This window comes from Delphinus delphis, chromosome 5 (genome assembly GCF_949987515.2).
Source record: "Delphinus delphis chromosome 5, mDelDel1.2, whole genome shotgun sequence".
Lineage (NCBI taxonomy): Eukaryota > Metazoa > Chordata > Mammalia > Artiodactyla > Delphinidae > Delphinus > Delphinus delphis.
Genome location: NC_082687.1, coordinates 87,333,552 through 87,355,409, shown reverse-complemented (window position 1 = coordinate 87,355,409; position 21,858 = coordinate 87,333,552). Strand labels below are relative to the sequence as shown.

At 47.4% G+C, this 21,858-nt stretch overlaps 1 protein-coding gene across 1 annotated transcript in view; it reads right to left on the bottom strand.

Annotated features, from left to right (window-relative positions):
- Positions 1 to 11,545, bottom strand: part of SEL1L3 (SEL1L family member 3) — a 97,904-nt gene extending 86,359 nt beyond the window's left edge. The window contains exon 1 of the mRNA XM_060012733.1: positions 11,218 to 11,545. Coding sequence (XP_059868716.1) covers positions 11,218 to 11,385 — 168 coding nt within the window. The 5' untranslated portion in view covers positions 11,386 to 11,545. The remainder of the gene's footprint in view (positions 1 to 11,217) is intronic.
- Between the last annotated feature and the right edge of the window lie 10,313 nt (positions 11,546 to 21,858).

The following is a 21,858-nucleotide window of genomic DNA, read 5'->3' as shown; positions in this document are numbered from 1 at the left end:
TTTATGTAGTTCTTCATTTTTTAATTTTTATTTTATATTGAAGTATAGTTGATTTACAATGTTGTGTTAGTTATCTAGCTCTTTAGATGATGAAGCCCTCTCAGTGTGGACTTCCCTTCCAGAAGAAACCTGGAAAGTTTGGTCCTGAAATTAAGGCAATGTTTTGATCATGAGGCACGGATGGATGGATGCTAAGAGCTGTTCTAAATGTGACTTTGAGATTTAGACATCCATAACACAATAGCAAAAAGGTTACTTTGGACCAATTTACACCCATTAGAATGGCTACTATTTTTTTAAAAAAAGAAAACCACAAGTGTTAGAGAGGATGCAGAGAAATTTGGAACCCTTGTGTATCGCTGCTGGGAATGTAAAATGGTGCAGCCACTGTGGAAGGCAGTACTGCAGTTCCTAAAAAATTAAGCACAGAATTGTCATATGACCCAGCAATTCCACTTCTGGGTCTATATCTAAGTTGAAAGCAGGGCTTGGAAGAGATATGTTCATAGACTTACACCAGGTTCACAGCAGCATTATTCATTATAGTTAAAAGATGGAGGGCTTCCCTGGTGGCGCAGTGGTCGAGAGTCCGCCTGCCAATGCAGGGGACACGGGTTCGTGCCCCGGTCCGGGAAGATCCCACATGCCGCGGAGCGGCTGGGCCCGTGAGCCATGGCCGCTGAGCCTGCGCGTCCGGAGCCTGTGCTCCGCAACGGGAGAGGCCACAACAGTGAGAGGCCCGCGTACCCCCCCCAAAAAAAAAAATGGCTAAAGTGGTAAATGTTATGCTATGAATTTTTTAACCACAAGTTTAAAGAAAAAGGTCACTGTGGTCTTCTCCAAAGAAGGAAGAAATAGGGACCTCTTTCTTCAATTCTGGCTTAGGGCTGTAGGAGGGGCAAAGGTGAGTAAAATGCGAAGTCTGGAATCAGAGAATCATGTTTACAAAGAGCAGACACTTGGCAGAACATGGCCTGCACTCCAGTCAAACTAAATGCAAACCCTAAGGGAACACAGCACCAAATGACAGTAATTCTGACGGGGGCTCTGGGAAAGGCTTTATGGAGGAAATGGCATTTCAATTGGGCTTCGATGGATGAAGAGAAGTTCTTTAGGTAGAGAGGCAAAGGGAGGACACTGCAAGTGGTGTGAACAGCTTAAGTAGAGACATGAAAGGAGGGACAGGCGGCTGTCCTGGGGGTCTAGCAAGCAGCCAGGTTTGGCCAGAGGACAGAAGGTTTGTAAATAAAGACACAAAAGGACATGGGAATATGAGGGTCACAAGCCCTTGGTGATAAGCCAGCCCACCCCGGTTTTCAGACAAGGACATGGCAACCCCAAGGGGATGTTCTCCGACATCCCGCAGCTGCGGGCTTAGCAGAGGCCGGCCCGGAAGCCTGGCTCCTTTTCCTCATGCCCACTCCGACATTCTCCACCCCACAGCACACACCATGAAACCAAAGATTTGCCGTTCCATGGCTGCCTGGGAACTCCAGGCTGATTCTGCTTTCGTATGAAGAGAGATACAGCCAGCATTTGTCCACAAGCGATGGTTTACTCATTTGGCCAGATGTGCCGAGACGTGGCCGCCTCCTTAAGATTCAAATCGAGCTATTAAGCCCATAGCAGCGTTTGGCCGAAGCCAGAGACTGCTGGTGCTGATGGGAGCTGGACCAGAGTGGTGCCCATGGGTGACCTGCGCGCCTCAGTCCAAAAGCCCCCAAGGCTTCCCTTTCTCAGCTCCCCGGAAGGAGACATTTGCTTATTTAGTGAGACAATAGGGAACAGGGTCCAGGATATGCTGTGGTATATTAAATATCACATTGTGTCCCTTCTCAAAGAATGACTTAAAACCTCTTCCTTGTTCTTTTCATGTATACCTTAATACCCCACCCAGGCCCCGTTCTCCCACTTCAATTTTTTTTAATCACATTTTTATTGCTGATGCTAGGAACTCCAGTGAAAACCTCTTTCAAACAGAGCTGTCTGGTTTCCTTAAATTTCATTGGAAAGTGCAGTTAATTCATTTACATCTTATTGCTAAAAATGCCCCAGCCCACTTTTCCACGTTAATAAGCACAGCATCATGCTAAATATAGTTTCACTTTTGCTTGGTGACCCACAGATTTCCAGATCCCAGGCTCATCATTGTGGAGATGGGTGGTGACAGACGAGAATGAAGAAGGTATGGGACACCTGACAGTGTAGTCTCTCTAGCACCTTCGCTTGAAATTCTGTTTTTAAGGAAATCTCCATATACTCATATGAAGATCATTTTGTTTTCACTGGCTTCAGAGTCTCAAGTAAAAGTAAATTCCAGGTTGACGGGTCCTAGATGTATGCTATCCGATATGGTGGCCACAGGTCATACTAAGCACTTAACCCGAGATGTGCTGTAAGTGTAAAAGATACAATGGATTTCAAAGACTGAACACAAAAAAGGATAAAAAAATCTCATTAATAATTTTTATACTGATTACATGTTGAAATGATAAGATTAAGATACAGTGAGTTCAATAAAATGCATTACTAAAATTAATTTTACCTGTTTCTGTTTACTTGTTTAGGGAGGCTACTAGAAAATGTGAAATTACATATGTGGCTCGAATTCGTGGCTCACATATTTCTATCCAATGGCGCTATTCTAGATCTGAGGTCAGAGACTTTTCCTGTAAAAAAGGGCCAGATGGTAATTATTTGGGGTTTTTCAGCTGCTGATGTCCATCTAGTGTGGTATCAAGAAAGCAGACATTGACAACACACAAGCCAGTGAGCATGGCTGTGGTCCAGTGCAACCTTGTTTACAGAAAAATGTAGCTGGCCGGATTGGCCCGGGGGCCATGGTTTGCAGATCACTGTTATAGACTATCGAGCTTTTATTCTAGATAGAGTTTTTGTATCATTAGATATTAGTTATTTTGTCATTTTTATGAAGATGTGTTCTCGTCATTATTTTGAATTATAGCCATTTGGAAAGATGACGAGATCATATAATAATCAGCTGAATTAGAAGACCACTTAAAGTGCTACAGTTTTAAAGAACACGGAGTGACAAAAGATATACTTTTTAAAGGAATGATCACATAGGAGAAATAAGATGAATAACCCAATCAGGCATCATTTCCTATACATGTGGTTGATGGGGCTTGATTTGCTATTTTGCCAAGGGTCCCTCATGGGTATGTTGACACCTTGCTAATGTTTCTTTCAATAAAGATCTAAGTAGGATGAGAAGTTGGAGCTAGGCTAGGAAAAGAGGTCGAATTTCATGGTCTGACGGGTCTTCCCTGGCGGTCCAGTGGTTAAGACTCTGTGCTTCCACTGCAGGGAGCACAGATTCCATCCCTGGTGGGGGAACTAAGATCCTGCAAGCCACTTGGCGCAGCCAAAAAACAACAACAACAACGAGAATTTCATGGACTGAAATAGATGTTTAAAAAATGAGAGAAACATTAGTGACAGCTGGGGAACAAGAGAAGAGCAACTTCAGGGATAGGGCGATGTTCTTAATATGATGGGGGTATGCCAGCCCCAAAGAGGACCTCAGAGTTACTGTATGTGATTTGAGGAGCATGGTCTAAATCCCTCAGGAAGGTTTTGCAATCTTCCTTCTCGTGGGCACCTATGTAACATAGGAAGCTGGCATCTCGTGGGTTGGAGCAGACCCAGCGGGCAGCTGCTACGCCATGAGTCGTGGCTACCTCTGTTATGTACAAAACCAACACCGATTAGAGACACATCACATTCTAAATATTGATTAAGCTGAAGCTGATTTCCTGGCTCAAGTTATGTGTGTGTTATGAGCTATTTCCTGTCAGGAAAATAAGGCAATTAACTTGAAGAGTTTCAGCTACGGGCATGACACGTGTCCAACCTTCATAGGTATTTTCACATGCCAGGTTGCATTAACATAAGCTAAACATCACCCAAACGTTCCTTTGTTTAGAAATTATAAAGTCAGAGTCCATGTCTTGTTCATTGTTACGTCCCCGGCTTGTAAGATAGAGCTCGGCACATCGTAGAGTTTGGCTAAGGGTTTTTTGCTGAAATAAGTACCAGGCGTGGGCATTTCTGCCAGGTGCCTCGGTGGCCCAACTCAGATCAACTGTCCCACAGCGCTGGGGGCACCTGCATATAAACCAAAGCACTCGATCCAATCTTGAGTCGCCACCAAACTTTCCTGACATTCACAAGTCCTTTGGGGCGGGTGGGGGGGTGGGGGTTGGCACTCCTCTGTTTTTCATCCAGCCTCACTAATCTCCTTCCAAAGAACATTTCACTGGGCCCCTGGGGGTCAGAGTCGACCCGGGGGACTGTGAGGTCAGAGAAGGTGGCACTCGCACCCACCTTGTCCCTTTAGGGTGGACTTCTCCCTTTCAGGCAACTGCCCTACATTCTAGAACTTTTCCATTTCCCCACACCAAAAAATATAAATTAAAACTTTTAAATTTCCTGCCCCTCCACCCCCTGTTGGACTCGTGCTCATCTGGCGAGTTCACCCGTGTTAATGTGATAATGAAAAACACCCATGTTGGGCTTCCCTGGTGGCGCAGTGGTTGAGAGTCTGCCTGCCGATGCATGGGACACGGGTTCGTGCCCCGGTCCGGGAAGATCCCACATGCCGCGGAGCGGCTGGACCCGTGAGCCATGGCCGCTGAGCCTGTGCGTCCGGAGCCTGTGCTCCGCAACGTGAGAGGTCCGCGTACCGCAAAAAAAAAAAAAAAAAAAAAAAAAAAAAAAGAAAAACACCCATGTTAATGTGAGTTCACATGTTAATGTGATAATGAAAGTTCACCCATGTTAATGTGATAATGAAAAACACGGTGGTAATGTCACATATGTGCGTTTCCAGGCCAGCCTGGTGGAGATAATGCCTTAAAAACAAAGGCCAGATGTACTGCAGCTGTAAGCGAGCTAGTTGCGGTGTAAAGGGCACCTCTGTGCCCCTCCAATTATGCCATTTAGGCAACCACATAGATGTTTCACCTCGGAAGCTGCTGATCTGCTCCGCACACAATGGAGCTGGGCTCTGAAAGATGCCTGAGCCCTCAAACATCTGTTTATACCCGAAGGAAGCCCTAATCAAAGTCAAATTTGACAACATCCCACACAGTCACAAAACATAGAGTCCTTCGTCTTTGTGTAATTGTGTATATTTTGTCATTTTTTAAAAAAAAGACAGAGATGGGTCATTTCATGTGTGTTCCTGATACAAGACCCCAAATTGGAACTCTAAATGCATTCTGTTCAGCCTGGGAATCAAGAAACAGATGAACTTAATGTATCTTCTGGATGGAAAAAATAATCTATCAAAACCACCTGAACTTTTTTTTAGGATGAGTCCATCTCATTCCTTTAAAAATCAGTAAGAGGAAACGCTCTTCAAATAACCTTCCCTTGTTCCAAAGACGTGAGAAAACTTGGCTCTTTTCTCTATATGATCCACTTATTATTTAAGGAAACAGAGACATTAGAAAATCTTAACTCATGTCACTTGTCTCTCTACGGGAGGTCCATTTACACTTACATGTGCGTGTGGTTATGTCTGATTGCAAACAATAATTGGCTATTTTTCTCATCCTTGTCCATTCTGCCCCACAGTCACCTAAGAAAACCTTGCCTTTTGAGCACCCTCTCTCTGAACCGGATCAAACTTTCCACAGGTCAAAAGGTAATTGTCTTGGCTTAAGACGCCTACGTTTCCGATTTCTGCCAACTAGAAATAAGCAAAAATTCTGTTTATGTCAACAAAGCATGCAATTAAGCAGAATGAGCGATGACATCAATATGGACTTCGAGGTCAAGATGAGCCTTGGGAAACATTTCCCAGCCAACCCGTGTGCCTTCCCAAACCTGAGAGCTGGCTAGAGAAACGCCATTGCAATAATGATCAACACTCCCTGCTGTGTTGGATCCTCTCTCCCTTTTAATACTGTTTGATATGCTATTTCTTGCTGACACAAATTATGAGAGGGTAACCAAGTTTGGTGCCGTTTAATTTCATTGAGTACCTACTATGTGCTAGGCACGGGGACAAACGCAGTAAGTCTTCTCATTCACTTCTAACCTCATCCTCTCACAATGAATTTCATAGAACTTCTCCCCTCTAACCTCACAACAGCTCTCTGAGGGACACAGCATTCCAGTTAACGGCTGAGGAAATGAAATGGATTCAGAGAGGGTGAGTAACTTGCGCAAGATCACCCAGCTACTAAAAAGCAGAACCAAAATTCAAACCCATAGCTGCTGACTCCAAAGCTGGCGATGGTGTGCCTGCTGCCTTCCAGAAACACCCAAAATGATGCCCTCAACTCATCCACTTCTACACCCGTCACCACCTTCTGGTTACAGGTGGGGGAATCTTGGGATTTTGCTCACTCTCGTCTTGAAAGTGTGGGGTGAGGGGCTAAAATCACAACAGATCACCATGCATTACGTCTGGGGAGGGTAGATGTTATCTTACAAACACACACGCTGCACTGAACCGACTCCCCAGCTTGGTTCAGCCCTTCTTCGGGTGAGGCTGGGAGGCAAACGACAAGCCACCAGAGCAGAAGCTCCTCAGCAGTTCCTCACATGCCGCATGCCCTCGTGCCCCCTCCGCTCCTTCCTCCAGGGAATGGGATGAGCCAATAGACAGGGTCACTGAATTCCCTTCAGGCTATTTATGGTCTACTCCAGGCTACCCGACTTCTCCGTGAATTGTCTGGCCTCTTTACGCCTTCTCTTCTACCTGCCCTCCAGCTGCTCCGTTCAGCCAATTGGTGGCTCCCACACTTTTGCCAACAGGCAGCTGGAAAGAAGAGAAGGCAAGAGGCAAACACCGCCAGTTGGGAGATTTTAGGGACTCTGGTTGGAATGAATGTGGAAGCTATTGGCTGATGTGAAGTTAGAGGATGGGTCTCCATAATCATTCTTGCACAAAGTGGATAATTGAAGGTCTCTATACCTAGTTTTGAAGTTCCTAGGTCCTGTGTTACACAAAGCAAGGAGTTAATAAACACTTCTGGAGGGATAACTGATGGTCTGTGGTCGCTTACAGAGAATTCTGTACAAGACTCTGTCGCAGCCACTGCCTGCCAATGAGCCCCACATACATCTGTGCCGCTGACGCCCTCTCGTTTCTTTGTCTTCTGGTTGTCTCACAAGTGCAAATGTCCACTCGGAATATTTCAGCTCTACAGCTGACACCAATACCAGCCATTGTGAGATTTGTTTTCTCATTTTAGGAAAAAACTATACTTCGAGACCAGAGTTCCAAAGAGACAGAATTGCCTTCTCCAAGTGCCATTGTCACAAATGGGGCTGGGCAGTCTCAGGCTGTTCTAGCCAAGTCTGGTGGAAGGTAAGAGTTAATGATGGACGAGAATGGCTAGGGGGTCTCTGAGGCAAAGAAAGACCATCATGGACCGCACCAGTCAGCACCCGTAACCTCAGTGGAAGCGGTTTCCGTGACCTTTTGCTTTCAAGGCGCCATCCTCTCTGAGGAGGCTCTCTGCATCTTGACCTTTGGTGACCTCAGAATTTGGGGGGCAGCTGCCGGAACCAGGGATCATCTTTTCAGAAATCTGCTTGGCATCGTTCCGTGACTTATCTTTCAGGCCTCATCACAATTATTCATGCTTTGGCAGTATCCTAGCTACAGTCACAGTACTGTTCTTGGGCTGCTACTGAAGGTTATTCTGTCCCAGCCAATGGAGAAGGAATGTGCTCATCACCTCAGGACCCTGTTCTCCATCAGGGTGGCAGGGGCTTGAAGGCATCTGTCTAGAAGGCCTCTCTCAACCTCCAGCCCTTGCGAACCAGCAAATAGGTAGGGATGACACAAAACAGGAGTCAGTCCCCAAATCACAGACAATTTGTCTTTGTAATACATTCCAAGGCACACTTGGCTATACTCTTGGACACATGTTCATACAAACTCAAGTGCTAAACTCTGCCAGCTGCCTCTGGATTATACAAGGGCCCCATCCTTTGCCTCTCCATTGTGATGGCAAATATCTTCTGGCTTTACTTTTGTTTTTTTTTTCCCCCTCTTTAACATCCTGCTTCTACTCTGTGGCCTGGGCTTCCTGCTTTGTATATTTTAGGCTACTTTAGACATGACCTCACATCCTGGTCAATTTCACAGAAGCTGCTAATTTTGAGAACTTTGCTAATGGCCCATACATCTATGCATAAGGGGAACGGGTTACAAGCAGCAAAATCCAGAAGGCAATGAATGGCTAGAACTGGGGCTCTGGAAGGAGATAGACTTGGGTTTCAAACCTGGACTACCTGTGTGGCCTAGTACAACTAACTTAACCTCTCTGAGCCTCAGTTAACTCATCTGAATGGGGATCATACTAGCTCCTACCTCACAAGGTTATTGTTAAGATTAATATTGGATAATGCATATAAATAACCTAGCGCAATGCAAACTATTATTACTACTACTACTATTATTATTTAGGTTTCCAAATTATGGGATAGCTTTCTTCCTCTAGTGTCTACCTATTCCTGAGGTCCTGCTTAGCTATTCTGCTCAACTTCCACCCTCCATCTGTCCACCCCCCTGCCCTGACCAAGCACTTTCTCTAGGAAGTATTCCTTGATGTACAAGACACACACTCATGCATTTTTCTCAGTAGTTTATGTTTTTCATGTGTTCATGCAGCTGTTTTACATCTTCCCCAATTTGCAGCTGAATTTCTCCAAGGTCAAGAAGGCTTACCTTTCAGCAGTTTCTCTGGTAGCACATACCTCTCGAGCAAAATCCCTACCAATGGCTAGACCTTTAGAACAAAGGGTGAAGCCCACCTTCCAAGTCACACTTTTGCTTCCCTGCGTTTTGCAAAACTTTCTCATTCAGTTGAAAAATGGTTTTCTTGTTTATTCAAGTTTTTTTTTTTTTTAACAGTGGCATATCTGAAGCCCAACTGAAGGAAACACACATACTCAGGAAGCACTGACATTTCCCTCTCCATGGTAGTTCTAAAATCCATCCCTTCCTTGTCTGCCAAGACATTCATCCATGCTCTAGTTATTTTCCACATTACAGTATTTTCTATAATCTCTCTTTTTGGAGCCCTACCTCACCACTTCACTAACTCACCACAGTCTGTCCATAGCATCATTTTTCTCCTCTCTGTGATCTGTTGTCTCAAATCCCCCTTGGTCCATACAGAAATGTTATAAATTTTTTTTAATTTTATTTAGTTTACTTTTGACTGCGTTGGGTCCTCATTGCTGCGCGCAGGCTCTCTCCAGTTGCAGTGAGCGGGAGCTACTTTTCGCTGCGGTGTGCGGGCTTCTCATTGCGGTGGCTTCTCTTGTTGCGGAGCATGGGCTCTAGGCGCGCGGGCTTCAGTAGTTGTGGCACGTGGGCTCTAGAGCGCAGGCTTAGCAGCTGTGGCTCACCGGCCCAGTTGCTCCGCGGCATGTGGGATCCTCCCGGACTAGGGCTCAAATCCGCGTTCCCTGCCTTGGCAGGCGGATTTTTAACCACTGCGCCACCAGGGAAACCCCATACAGCACTTTTATACTTGCTCCATCATCTGTCTTTGCTCCTGTGGACGACTTCGGCCTTTATTGCTCTTGTTTCTCTGATTTCTTGTAACAGTCAAGAAGCAGGCTCTGCTTGCCAGGTCTTGGTATTTCCACATGGAACTTTCCTGACCACTTGTACATTGTTTCAAACACTGCTCTACTACCTCATTTCTGCCTCTGTGGGTAACCAGTGCATTGTGGATGGGAATCATCTGTTTAAACTGCAACCCTGTCATCTGTTATGGCAGTTTTATTTATGAGCCTGTGTGCTGTAACCCTGTGGCATAAATGTTAAATAATAATATCTCCTGGGTGAAAAAAACCATTCATGTTAACTGACAACTTCTTATAAAAATATGAACTAAAGCCAACCACAAAATATGGTACTGGCTTATTTTACAATATGAGGAAAAGCATGGATTGCTCAACAGGTAGATGAAGAGGCAGAATTACAATTTGCATTTTTACATCCTCTTGCTTCAAGAAATGAAACATTCAACAAGTAAAGGGTATCAAAAGAAACTTGGGCTGAGCGGCAACTTTCTTTGGAATCAAATTCTAAATCCTGCCAATGTCTCCTAAGCAGTTTTTTGCCTCCAAGAAGAAAGTCTCCAAATAATGGCAATGCCACATAAATGAAAAGAATTCTGGACAATGACACTACTCAATTTTTTTTCTTTTCTTTTCTTTTTCAGCATTCTGTGAATTTCCTATTACATCAGTTTCATGATTCAGCATTTTCCATTTCATTTATTTACAGTAATATATGGCGAGATAACCCAAGGTTTCTGCAGGATCCTGGAACATAAGGTAGGCTGGACAGAAATGGTGTCACCTCCTGTAAATTTACTGTTGTTTAGGAGAATTCAAAGCAGAAGAGAGCAAGCCGGCAAAGGAATTGGGGAATATTCCCCCACCTTGTTCCGAGGGTCTAAATTACTCTGGTATTTTAAATGAGTTGGTTTTGAAAAACAGATTACTGCCATTTAGTTGATGACTAAAACAAAAGCCAGGAAGTGTGCAAATTGTAAACGGACACGCATGAGCCAAACGTGTTCTCTGAAATGACAATGTTCAAGACGCAGCTAAAGTCCCCACTCTGGCGGTAAGCGTGTTACAAAGAACTAGATTTCTTGCTGGCAGCCGCAACTTGGCTGGAGTGACCATGGAGGAGTTGAAGAGCGCTGGAAATACGAGGTTCATCGCCGGGTGCGTCCTCACAAAACGGTCCGGGCCATGAGGACCGGGTGGAAACTAAGAGGAGGGGCGAGGAGGGTGGCATTCGCAGAGAGAAAGAGGCGAAGTTGGGCAAGGGAAGGAAAGGAACCTCGAGAAGATTGTGAGGGACGCCCAGGACCGGCAGGGAGGGAGCTGGAGAGCCGTGCGCAGCGGGGAGGGAGGAAACGCGGGGTGGCGAGGCTCCCAGGTGGAGTGGGGAACAGGACTGGGTGTCGAGGGGAACCTGACCCGGGTCTGGAACGGGTCTCGGAGGGAGACCCGGTCCACGCACCGCTCTCCGCGCCCCGGGTACCCGTCCCAGGTGCCGGGAGCGCCAAGGGTGCGGCGGCGAGGAAGAGACAAAACTAGCCGTGCCGCACCCGCCCGCGAGGTAGAGGTCCCCGGCCGCCCCCACCCGCGTCCCCGGGGCCCCGCGCGGAGGGGAGGACCCGGGCAGGGTCCGGCGCTCACCAGGTAGCAGAGCAGAAGCAGCGCGCAGGCAGGGCGCCCGCCGAGGCCCGGGGGGACGCCGCCAGTCGGGGGGGCCATGGCTGCGGCCCGGGGGCCGGCCGCGAGCGGCAGGGGCTGTTGCTGCTGCTGCCGCCGTGGCCACTCGAGCCCCGCGCCGCGCCGCTGCATGGCGAGGCCGCCCGGATCCGGGCCGGAACAGGTCACCTGGTGCAGGGACCGGCCCCCGCCCGAGGCGCCACCTTCCCGCCCGCCCCCGGCCGGGCCGGCCGCTGCGCGCGGGGCCACCTGCCGCCGCCGCCGCCGGACCCGCCGCCGCCTCCACTGCCGCTCCCGCCGTCGCCGCCCCCGCAGCCCCAGCCGAGCGCCAGCTCCTCCCAGCCTCCCAGTCCCCGTCCCCTCCCTCCCCTCCGCTCCCGGCCCAGCCCGCCTCCCGGCCGCTCCCTCCGGCCCCCAGGCTTCCACCCCGGCCGGCAGCAGGCGCCCACGCAGGTGGGGACTGACCCGGGCCCCGCCCCCTGGCCGCCGCCCCCCCCGCTCCCGGCCAGACCCCCTTTCCCTTTCTTTCCTTTCCTTCTCCTTCCCCACCCCCCTTCCGCGCTCTTTCTCTCCGCGATCCCTCTCCCCGCCCTCCGCTTCCCTTTTTTCCTTCTCTACAATTCTCTCTCACCTCTCTTCCTAACCCCCTCTTTTTTCTTTTTTCACTTGCTTCCTTCACTCTCAATCCGTTTCCTCTCTCCACTCCCTCCTTTTCTCATTCTATTCCTCTCTTGCGCATCCTCTCTCTCCCACCCACTCCTTTGGCCGGTCCTGCAGCCTAGTTCCCGCCCGTGCAATGGGTTTTTGTTTGGTTGCTTTTTTGGCAAGGGCGCCATTCCCGTCGGGCACAGTGCGAGTGTGCCCCCGTGGAGTCGCGCCACGCAGTGGCCCAGCTTCCAGTCTTTAAGGGTGGATTTTGACCCCTACCAACCTCCACCTGTCCACCTGCAGGCGCGGGGCCTCCTCCCTGCGGGCACCGTTTTAGCCCGAGGTGCGCCGCACCCTGCCGGCTGGTTCGCGGCATGTTCTGGATGCTTCCCGAGGGTTTTGTGCCGGGCCGGCGCCACTGCCGCCGAGCTCTTTGTTTTAATTGTCCAGAGTATCGGCGCCCAAATCGCGTTTGTATTTGATTTGCATCCCTGTGCCCCGGCTTCCACTTTGGACCGAAAAGAAAATGAATTAATTAGGCCAATTCAGTTGTGCTCAAGCCCCAAGTGAAAGGGGTGAGGCTCTTGAAGTGTACAAACAGCTTTAAAAAAAACAACTCAGGCACATCCTCGGCCTTGGGGACACAGGTTGGAACTGGCTGCTCGGCGACCCAAATTCTGCTGCCAGGCCGAGGGGCCCGGCTGGACAGAGGGATCCCCAGCTCGCGCCAGCCCTGGTGCTCTAGAAAGAGAGTGGCTGTGTCTAGCGACTCTGGTAATTGCTTGGGCCCGCGGCTGCTCTGAACCAGTTAACCCACCTTCGAAAGTTCTCAGAAGCTTCCCTTTGGCAATGGTGGATTTGTGCGGATTGGGACTAATAAAAGATTGGGAGTCTGAGAGGATACAGCCCTTTCCCAGTGGAGGTGTCACCATAGCAGGTCAAGTCCCGACAGGCGTCAGGAGAGGCTGGTGGTGAAGATAGGATGCCCAGGGTGGGGTTAGAACAGCTTTGGAATCGCCCGTGCCTGGATATGCCCTCAGCCATCTCAGTACAGCCCTGGCCACACTCAGCACCTCAGCTGAGTCATCCCTTACTTTTTCTAGGTCACCTAAGGCCTGTGGCCCTGGGTCAGGCTCCTGGCTCCAAGTCACTTACTGCAAAGTCATGACTTATGTCAACTGTTCTCAAACTTCAGCGTGCATCCCCGTCACCAGGAGGGCGTGTTAAAACACACGTTGCTGGGCTGGAATTGCAGCTTCAGTTGGTCCTGGGTGGGGCTAGAGAAGCTGCCTTGCTAACAAGCTGGGAGGTGATGCTGCTGCCAACCCAGAGACCCCATTTCCAGAGCCACTGGCTGATAAGAAAGGGTCACTCTGCTCCTCTCTCATCCACAGGCCACCACATTAAAGAGTCTGAGGGTTTCTTTGACAATGCCTTGTCCCACTTCCACAGACCCGACGCTCTTAAAATTCTCCTGTGTGGTATAGAAAACCATTCCATTTATTCTACTGAGTGTCCAAGGGGATAAAAGATCGGGTGGCTTTGTCCTAGATCGTGTCCATATTTTTTCTATCAGTATGGTAGACTATACTTTTTAACGTGTGTGAAAGGAAAACTGTTCCAGTTCAGGAGAACAGGACTTCACAGTGTTTCTGGGGTTTCCACCTGTCTTCCTGGGCCTTCCTCTGGATTTTCTCTCCTCCTTCACTGCACCCAGTTTGGGCTGGTCTTCAGAGAACTGAGTCCCTCAGGTTGTTGGTATTCAGGATTTATGGAATTGGAGTTTTCAAGCCTGTGAGCTTTAAGGGTTTGAATTTACCTAACTATAGTCAATGTGGAGGTACCACTAGGGGCCTGGGCTGTTTTTAACCTGGTATAGCCAACGTCTCACTTACTCATCTTCTACTGTGTTCCTACTGTGTGTCTGACACCACCCCAGGCCCTGGGAATCCTAAGGAGCATCGGTCATGCAGAAAACTCACCAAAACACAATTCCATCCTTTAAAAGTGACTTTCACCTTGCTCTGTGGCCCAGGGCAGGGACTGATGGGATTGACTAATTCTGTATTGCAGAGGGGTAGAGGAAGAGAAGGTCAGAATTTCTACTCACAGTGGAGTGTGAAATTTTTATCCAGAAGACAGAATCCGTTATTGCCCTTGCCTTCTCTCTAGATGTTTGTGTCGGTAATTTGAAGGGTGTGGTCTGATTTCAGAGGACCTTCAGAGGACCTTCAAAACAGCCCCCTTTTCCATTGTCCTGTGGAAGGGCTTAAAATTCCACTATTACAATTCATTGGTTTGAATTAAGTTTTAATACTTCACTGAAATGTGAAGGCCCCTGGGGAGAGTGTCTTAATCTGGTATTGCTCATTACTGCTGAAGTATGTCAGTTCATCACGTGCCCTCTACAGAGACAGTGGAAGGTAAATGACGCCACACCTGAACACGGGAAAGGACAAAGGCAACGGAGTCTGGAAGGAGGATGGCAGCCTCGCTTATCCGAGCTCCGTGGATGAGCATCCAGGACCTGGAGGGAAAGGGGCTGGGGAGAGTCTGCTTGCCTGGCTGGGCGCTGAATAACATCCAGTAGTTCTCAGACTCTGCAATGGTTAGAGATCAGAAAAATTTCAGGGACCAATGCAGTTGGCCAACTATTAACTTGCCAAGTAAAAATATTGAAGCCAAACCAACCAACGAAAAACAACCCCCCAATACACGATCTTCTATCAGCATTATTTCATTAAAAAGACAGGGCATTTTTACCAGCAAAAAGTTGGGAAAGACCTAATATCATAATAAAAGACAGTCCTTTAAATTGAATATCATTTGCTTGTGAAAAACTCCTAACTTGTCTTGGTCTTATTTTGCTGTGGACGAGTAGCAACTTACCTTCAGACCAGTGCGGCCCTTTGCTGGGCGCTTGGAGACCACATTTCTAAATATTAAGGATGTGTAGGGTCAAGAGATCTGCTCTTACAGAGAGAGCTGACCTAGGGGTTACAGAGGCGGCGGAGAGGCCCTGCAGGAGGCCCTGCACAAACCTAGGGCCCCCAGCTCCAGGGAGCTCCCCTCATGACCTCAATTACAAACTTCAATATCTTGTGATAATCTTTAATGGAAAATAATCTGAAAAATATATATATATATATAACTGAATCACTTTGCTGTATACCTGAAACGAACACAATACTGTAAATCAACTATACTTCAATTTTAAAAAGCCACTAAATAGAACTATATACATATGAAAAAGAAAAACTCAATTGGTCGTTTCTCTCTGTCCCACCAAGCATTGCCTGTAGCCATTTAATCCTGCTTTATTTATTTTGTAGCTGGTTTGCTGGCCAGTTCTCCTCCTCAGATAGACTATAAGCTCCTTGCAAATGGGTTGTGTCTTAATCAGCTCTGTGTAATGCCTTCATGCCTTGTATAGAAAGTTCCTTGACAAATTCACTAAATAAAATTGAACCCCTCATCTTCCTCTTTCAATTTTCTTCCATCCTCCCTTTCCTGTCCCTTTTTATCTTCCTTCCTCCTTTTCCTTTCTTATTCATTACTCTTCCCCCGATCTTCTTCCAAAAGAACACAGTTTTTCCCCACAATCAGGGGTCTCTGGAACCCTGCAGCCTCTCCTCTCTTCCATCCCCAACTTCCTTCCTGCAATTTCTGATATTCAGAATATAGACTGAACTGCAACATTTGCCTTTTACATCAAAATAGAAGAGAAGAAAACAAAAATAGAAGGCAACATACTCCCATTCTGATTGGAAGACCATGGCTTTTTTTTCTGCCAAGGGTGACCTTCAAGATTCAGCTAAATCCTGCACACCGTTTTGGGTTTTTGTTTTGTTTTGTTGTTGCTGTTGTTGTTGTTGTTGCTGTTTTTTAAATTTATGGCCACACCGCGAGACACGTGGGATCTTAATTCCTCGACCAGGGGTTGAACCCGCGCCCCCTGCATTGGAAGGTGGAGTCTTAACCACTGGACTGCCGGGGAAGTCCACTGCACACTGTTCTTAATGTTCAGTACTTCTGTTTTTCTCATAACACCTATTCTTTACCTTCCCTACATCCCTTTTCTATCTCTGTTCTTCCTGTTGTTGTTTTTGTGTGTGTGTGTGTGTGTGTGGTATGTGGGCCTCTTACTGCTGTGGCCTCTCCCGTTGCGGAGCACAGGCTCCAGAAGCGCAGGCTCAGCGGCCATGGCTCACGGGCCCAGCCGCTCCACGGCATGTGGGATCTTCCCGGACCGGGGCACGAACCCGTGTCCCCAGCATCGGCAGGCGGACTCTCAACCACTGCGCCACCAGGGAAGCCCATGTTCTTCCTGTTCTGCAATCTCCATATTGATCAATTACTTCCTACTTCTTCCTTCCTTAGAACATTCCACCAGATAGCATCCTCATGTCCTGGTCCCCAGACCTTGTCTTTCGAACCTCAGGTCTTTGACTCTGCAGACTCTCTTCCTATGGGCCCCAGAGCCCTCACTCTGAGAAGCTGTAGTGAAGAGGGGATGGTAGTTCGTGTGTCACCTCAGAATTTTTCTGTGGGAATTTGAAGGTGTATTTCTATGGGGATGGTGAAGGTCTTGGAATCGCTCGGTCTGTAGCTCTGAAATGAGCTCTATTTCTGGGCCTGTCAGATGAAATGCTGTTGCTCCTAGTTATTTTTGGCTCTTTGCCCTTCTGAATAGGTGCATATTCAGCTCAATATTCCCCCAACCCTGAGCTAGGAAAAACAGGCAGCTTCCCTTAGCCAAGCCTCCTCCCTCCTGGGTCGGGAACACTTGTCCCCTTAAGCAGCAGCTGTCGTCTACTCTCTGGACTGCGCCCAGGATGTCTGTGCAGTGTCCAGGTGGGCAGTAGGGAAATCCACTCTCTGGCCACTGATGAAGAGCTGTGTGAGCCCAACATCCCTGGGCAGGTGCAGCCAAGTGTCCAGAGCCTCCTCACTCATACACTCTGCATCCTGCCCTGTGTGGTATGGCTGCAAATCTTCTCCAGCATATCCCTGGGGGAACCTGGGACGGAGGGGACATTTCAGGCTCAGTGAGCACAGAAATATTTGTACACTGGGGGTCTGAGGAAGGAAGGCGCCCTGGGATGCAGAAGGTCCATAGGTACAAGGATGTCTTCGGCTGAGTGTGTTGAGAAGAACGTGCGTGTTGAAAGCAGCGGAGTGGAGAGAAGCTGGATGTGCATGGGCAGATCTGCTTGGGATGGAGAGTGAAAGGAGAGAGCCACTGGGCACCAAAGGAGAGAATGTCAGTGTAAATAACTGCAGAGGGAGAGTGAGTGCACACTAGAGCTTGGGGAAAACAGCTTGTGTCGACAAGTCCTGACAATATTTTATAACTACATCTGGCAGCTGAAATCGTGATAGTCAGGCAATAACATTGACTTAGGGCTTTTAGTCTATCCGATAATATGCAATATCCAGCAAAGTAAAATGTCAGTATCAGCTGGGGCGCTTAGTATGGTCCATATAAAATCAAGAAAAGCATAAAGAAGAGAAAACTAGACCAGAGTCCTCTTAACAGCTACTTATCTCTACAGCTTTTCACTGAGAGATTTCTTTTTAAAGTTCTTATCAAGTATGACTTTGATGCATTAATTCATTTAATCCTCATGACAACCCTGAGAGGGAATAAGCACCAGTGTCATCAACAACCTCATTTTACAGATGAAGAAGCTGAGTCGTCTGGAAGATCCCAGCTCCACAGCTAGGAAGCAGCAGAGCCAGTTTGGATTCAGTTTTGCTCAAGGACTCATGCTCGCACCACTGCACTAAATTCCTGCTGGGAATGGGTGACGGAGAGGCAAGCAGGTGTTGTGCAGCGTGTTGGGGAGTCACACCTGAGTTTTAGGCTTAGGGCTCTGTCTGGGCTTCACCCAGTGCTTGAGGACATAGATTGACATCTCAGACACCACTGTCCAGCTGTGCTGTCCCACCACTTCCAGCTGTGTGATGTTGGGCAAATCACTAATCCTTTTTGAAACCATCTCCACATCTGTAAAAATAAGGATAAAGTCACTGGATCTGCCCATTTACATGGTGTCGTGAAGGCCAGGTAATATAGCACAGGTGGGTGCATTGTCAATTATCAAGCCCTAGACCAGAGTAAAGCATCATATAGATATTATTCATGCTCGCCTACTTCAAAAAAAAAAAAAAAAGAAGGCTCGCAAAGAAAGATACATCCCTGATAAGACCATGAAAAATAATAAAAGGTTAATAAATAGCTGTGGTAACATGTCTCCAAAGATGACCCTACCCAGGGACCACATCTCCCGCTATAACCTTGCAGGGGAGGAATAAATCCCCCCAGTATGATCTCTGGAGGAAGCCAGTGGCCACGTGTGAACTACGACCACTGGCATGATGTGAGAAAGCCCAAGCTAGCCATCTGGAGGGAGACAGCCAGCCTCCAGCCATTCCGGCCCTCTCAGCCCAAGTGACACACCTGTGAATGAGCAAACCATCTTGCATGCTTACCCCAGTTGAGCTTTTAGATTACTCCAACTCCGGCCACCATCAGGCTGAAACTGCATAAGCATCTCCAAGCAAGAGCTGCCCAGCTGAGTCCTGTCAACTCACTGAACCAGGAAAGATAAAAATAGTTTTGAGTCACCAAGTTTGGGGGTTGTTTGTTCACAGCAATAGATAACTAAAGCAGTGTCCTAGGCTAATTCTAATGTTTTAACTGAACAGTAGAGTTGGCTTTGAGCTTCCTGGCATTCAAAGCAAAAAGGGAGCAGGGTGGATTATACGCACTTCTAATTGTCTTGAGGTACTATGATTTACTTGAATGGATAGTTCATCTGACCCATCTCCTTGCAGTCAAATCATAATGAAAATTAAACTATCTTCCTTACATGAGAATCTCTCCTACCTGTACCAAAATTACAGTTGTGCAAATTCTATGATCTGCCTTGCTAGAGCAGACAGAAGAATTGCAATTGTCATTAACGAAAAACTGTCCCTTGCATCTGGCCCCAATCTTTCCGGATGGAACTCAAGCCCATTTTCTCCCGGTTGATTCTCAGTGCATCTTCTGCCTCCTGCCTCATTCCCATCCCAAATTAAGTCACAAACGGGATCGGTGACTCCGGGGGTCCTAAGCAGCCACAATTAATGATGAAAATAGAAATGCTGAAAATAGTTGAAACCGAAGAAGATTCTATGATTTATTCAAACCTTCAGGAAAAATTACTATTCAGCCCAGAATTGAAATTTAGATTTGTGGTTCCTAATCAGCTAGAATGCAGTGCTTCCCTGGTGCTAACCCTCCAAAAAGGGAAGGAAAAAAAAAAAAGTAAAATATATACATGTGCTTGCGCCTTGTGTCCTTTAGAACCTGTGCTCTGAATAGTGCAGTGTTTAATGCCTTACTGGTGCTTATTAAAGCTTTTCTTCATTGAGTGACCTTCCAAGTCTATGATAATAAAAGACCTGAGATGAGTGTGAATCAGTGATTTCCATTCTCTCCAGTGTGGACTTGACAAATGGGACCAGCAGGCAATCAATGCCCGGAACATTCTGGGAAGTCTGGGTTAGCAGGTGGGGTATTTGAAGTGACCTCACTCACTTGGGACCTGAACTAGGCCCAGGCAGCCCTGTAAGGTAGTGAATCTTGTCTTTTGGGCCCTTGACCTCGTTTTCTATGCTCTTCCCCTTCATTTGTCTTCACAGTTGGATTTCAGCGTCCTTATGTTGAAACTCTTTGTGGATAGCCTAATGGTTGGGAGAAGGGGCCAGACTCAAATCACAGCTGAGGTCCTTATCCTACATTTGCATATGCACTTTCTAATCATTAAGACATTTCATACATGTGTTTCAGTTCATTGCGTCAACAATCCTGTGGAGTAAGTGGTTATGGGTTGAACTGTGTCCTCTGAAAACATAGGCTGGAATCCTAATCCCTGGTACTTGCCGATATGAGTTTATTTGAAAAGAAGGTCTTTGCAGATATAATCAAGTTAAGGTGAGATCATAGGATGGGCCCTAATCCAACATGACAGCTGTCTTTACAAGAAGATGGAAATTTGGACATAGCCATGCACAGAGGGATGACAACGTGAAGACACAGAGGGAAGATGGCCATGTGAAGACAGAGGCAAAGACTGGAGTTTTTCTGCCATGAGCAAAGGAAGGGCTGGGACTACCAGAAACTGGAAGAGGCAAGGAAAGACCCTTGTCTAGAGGCTTCAGAGGGAGCAGGGCTTTGCCAGTACCCCGATTTTGGACTTCTACCTTCCGGAACAGTAAGACAATAAATGTCTGTTGTTTCAAGCCACCCAGTTTGTGACATGTTCCGGCAGCCCTAGAAAACTAACATACAGGTGTTATCATTTTTCTTATTTTTTTAATCCAATGTCATGGGGTCCCTACTGTGAACCAGGCTCTGTGCTGAGCTCTGGAACCCAGACACAAAGCTATAGGTTAATACAGAGCAAATCAGAGCCCTCGAGACGTCTGATGAATCCCCACGCGCATTCCCGTGTGTCTCAGGCTCTCTCAGCCACCCCCCACCCACAGGGTGTGTGCCTGTTCCCACAGCTGGCTGAGAGGTAGACAGTGCTGGCACTGGAAGTGACTTGGGAGATCTCCTGATCCATCTTCCTGGTTTTCCAGGTGTGCCCGCTAAGGTTCAGAGGGGTCTTGCCACCGGCAGAAAGGCAGCCTTGGACTCCACCACATCTTTGCATTCCCCGACTCTGATTAAATCATGTTGTGAGTAACTTCAACAAACAACTAATGTTTGTCGAATGAACACTAAATTATTAATGACTGGTAAAGAGAATGCGTTATACTTCCCAGAGGTATTTGAATGTGGAACAATGCCTTCACCCAGAGAGGGGAATTTCTGAGCGTGAGATGTGGGATGGGGGCGGTGTAGGCCAAGTAGGGCGGGGAGATTTGAGGGCAAGGGCAGAGTCCAAGGACAGAGTCTTTTGCGATCCTTTATCTTATATCCCTAAAGCAACTTCTGTGTCTGCTCAGGATAAGGCTGGCTGCCTTGGAGAGTTCTGGAAGTGGGCTGAGGAACAGCTGGGTCTCCTCCGTACTTTGAGAGGCTGTGCAGTGCTGTGACCAGTGCCCTCCTGGATGCAGAAGGAAGCACCGGCCTCATTACACGCATGTACCATGACTGCTGTTTTAAACTCCAATACTGCTGAACAATTCAGAAATAGATCCATTATAGGTCTGTTTTAGCCCCAGGGCTTTAACACAGGTCACTAGAAAATCCAAGATTGCACAGTAATTCATACTGTCGAGAGGGATAGAAAAAAACTCTCTTCAGCACTTCCTCTCCCACCACCCCGCAGCATAACAAAGAGCACCTCTTCATTTCTGTAGTGCTTTGGAATAAATAGCTCTTACATTGAACTTGAAATCTAAATTTTTCTTCATCTATTAATTGATAAGAGAGCTCATTTTACCTCTCGTGCTCTGAAGTAAGATTACACTGTAAATAAACTGGGTCAGGTTTAGCAGGATGGATGTGAACTGTTCCCTAATTCCTTTTAATCTCTGGTAAAAGAATAACTAGGATTTGGACATCAACATTCAATAAGCAATTATGTCGCCCCTTCAGACCCCATCTAAATTAGTCCATTGTTCCCTCAAAGAGAATCCAGCGAACCGCCAAACTGTGCTCTTAAATTGCAATCTCCTCGTTTTGTTCTAGTCCCTGAGAGGAGCAGAGGCTGTAGGAGGGATTTGATTTGATTTATATTAATTTTTAGAGTATCAGGGATCTCTTGTTTTACTTGAAACGGATCAGGGAAAGGGGGTCAGTAAACAAGGTTTTCTCGAGTACTGATCGCCGCGCCGTGCACAGCACTTCAGGAGGCTGGTTTCTCATTTTCACAGTGCCTTAGAATCATTACCTAATTATTAATCTCACCCTAGAGTTCTGAGGAGCTTATGACTCCCGCTGAAGTTAACGAAGGC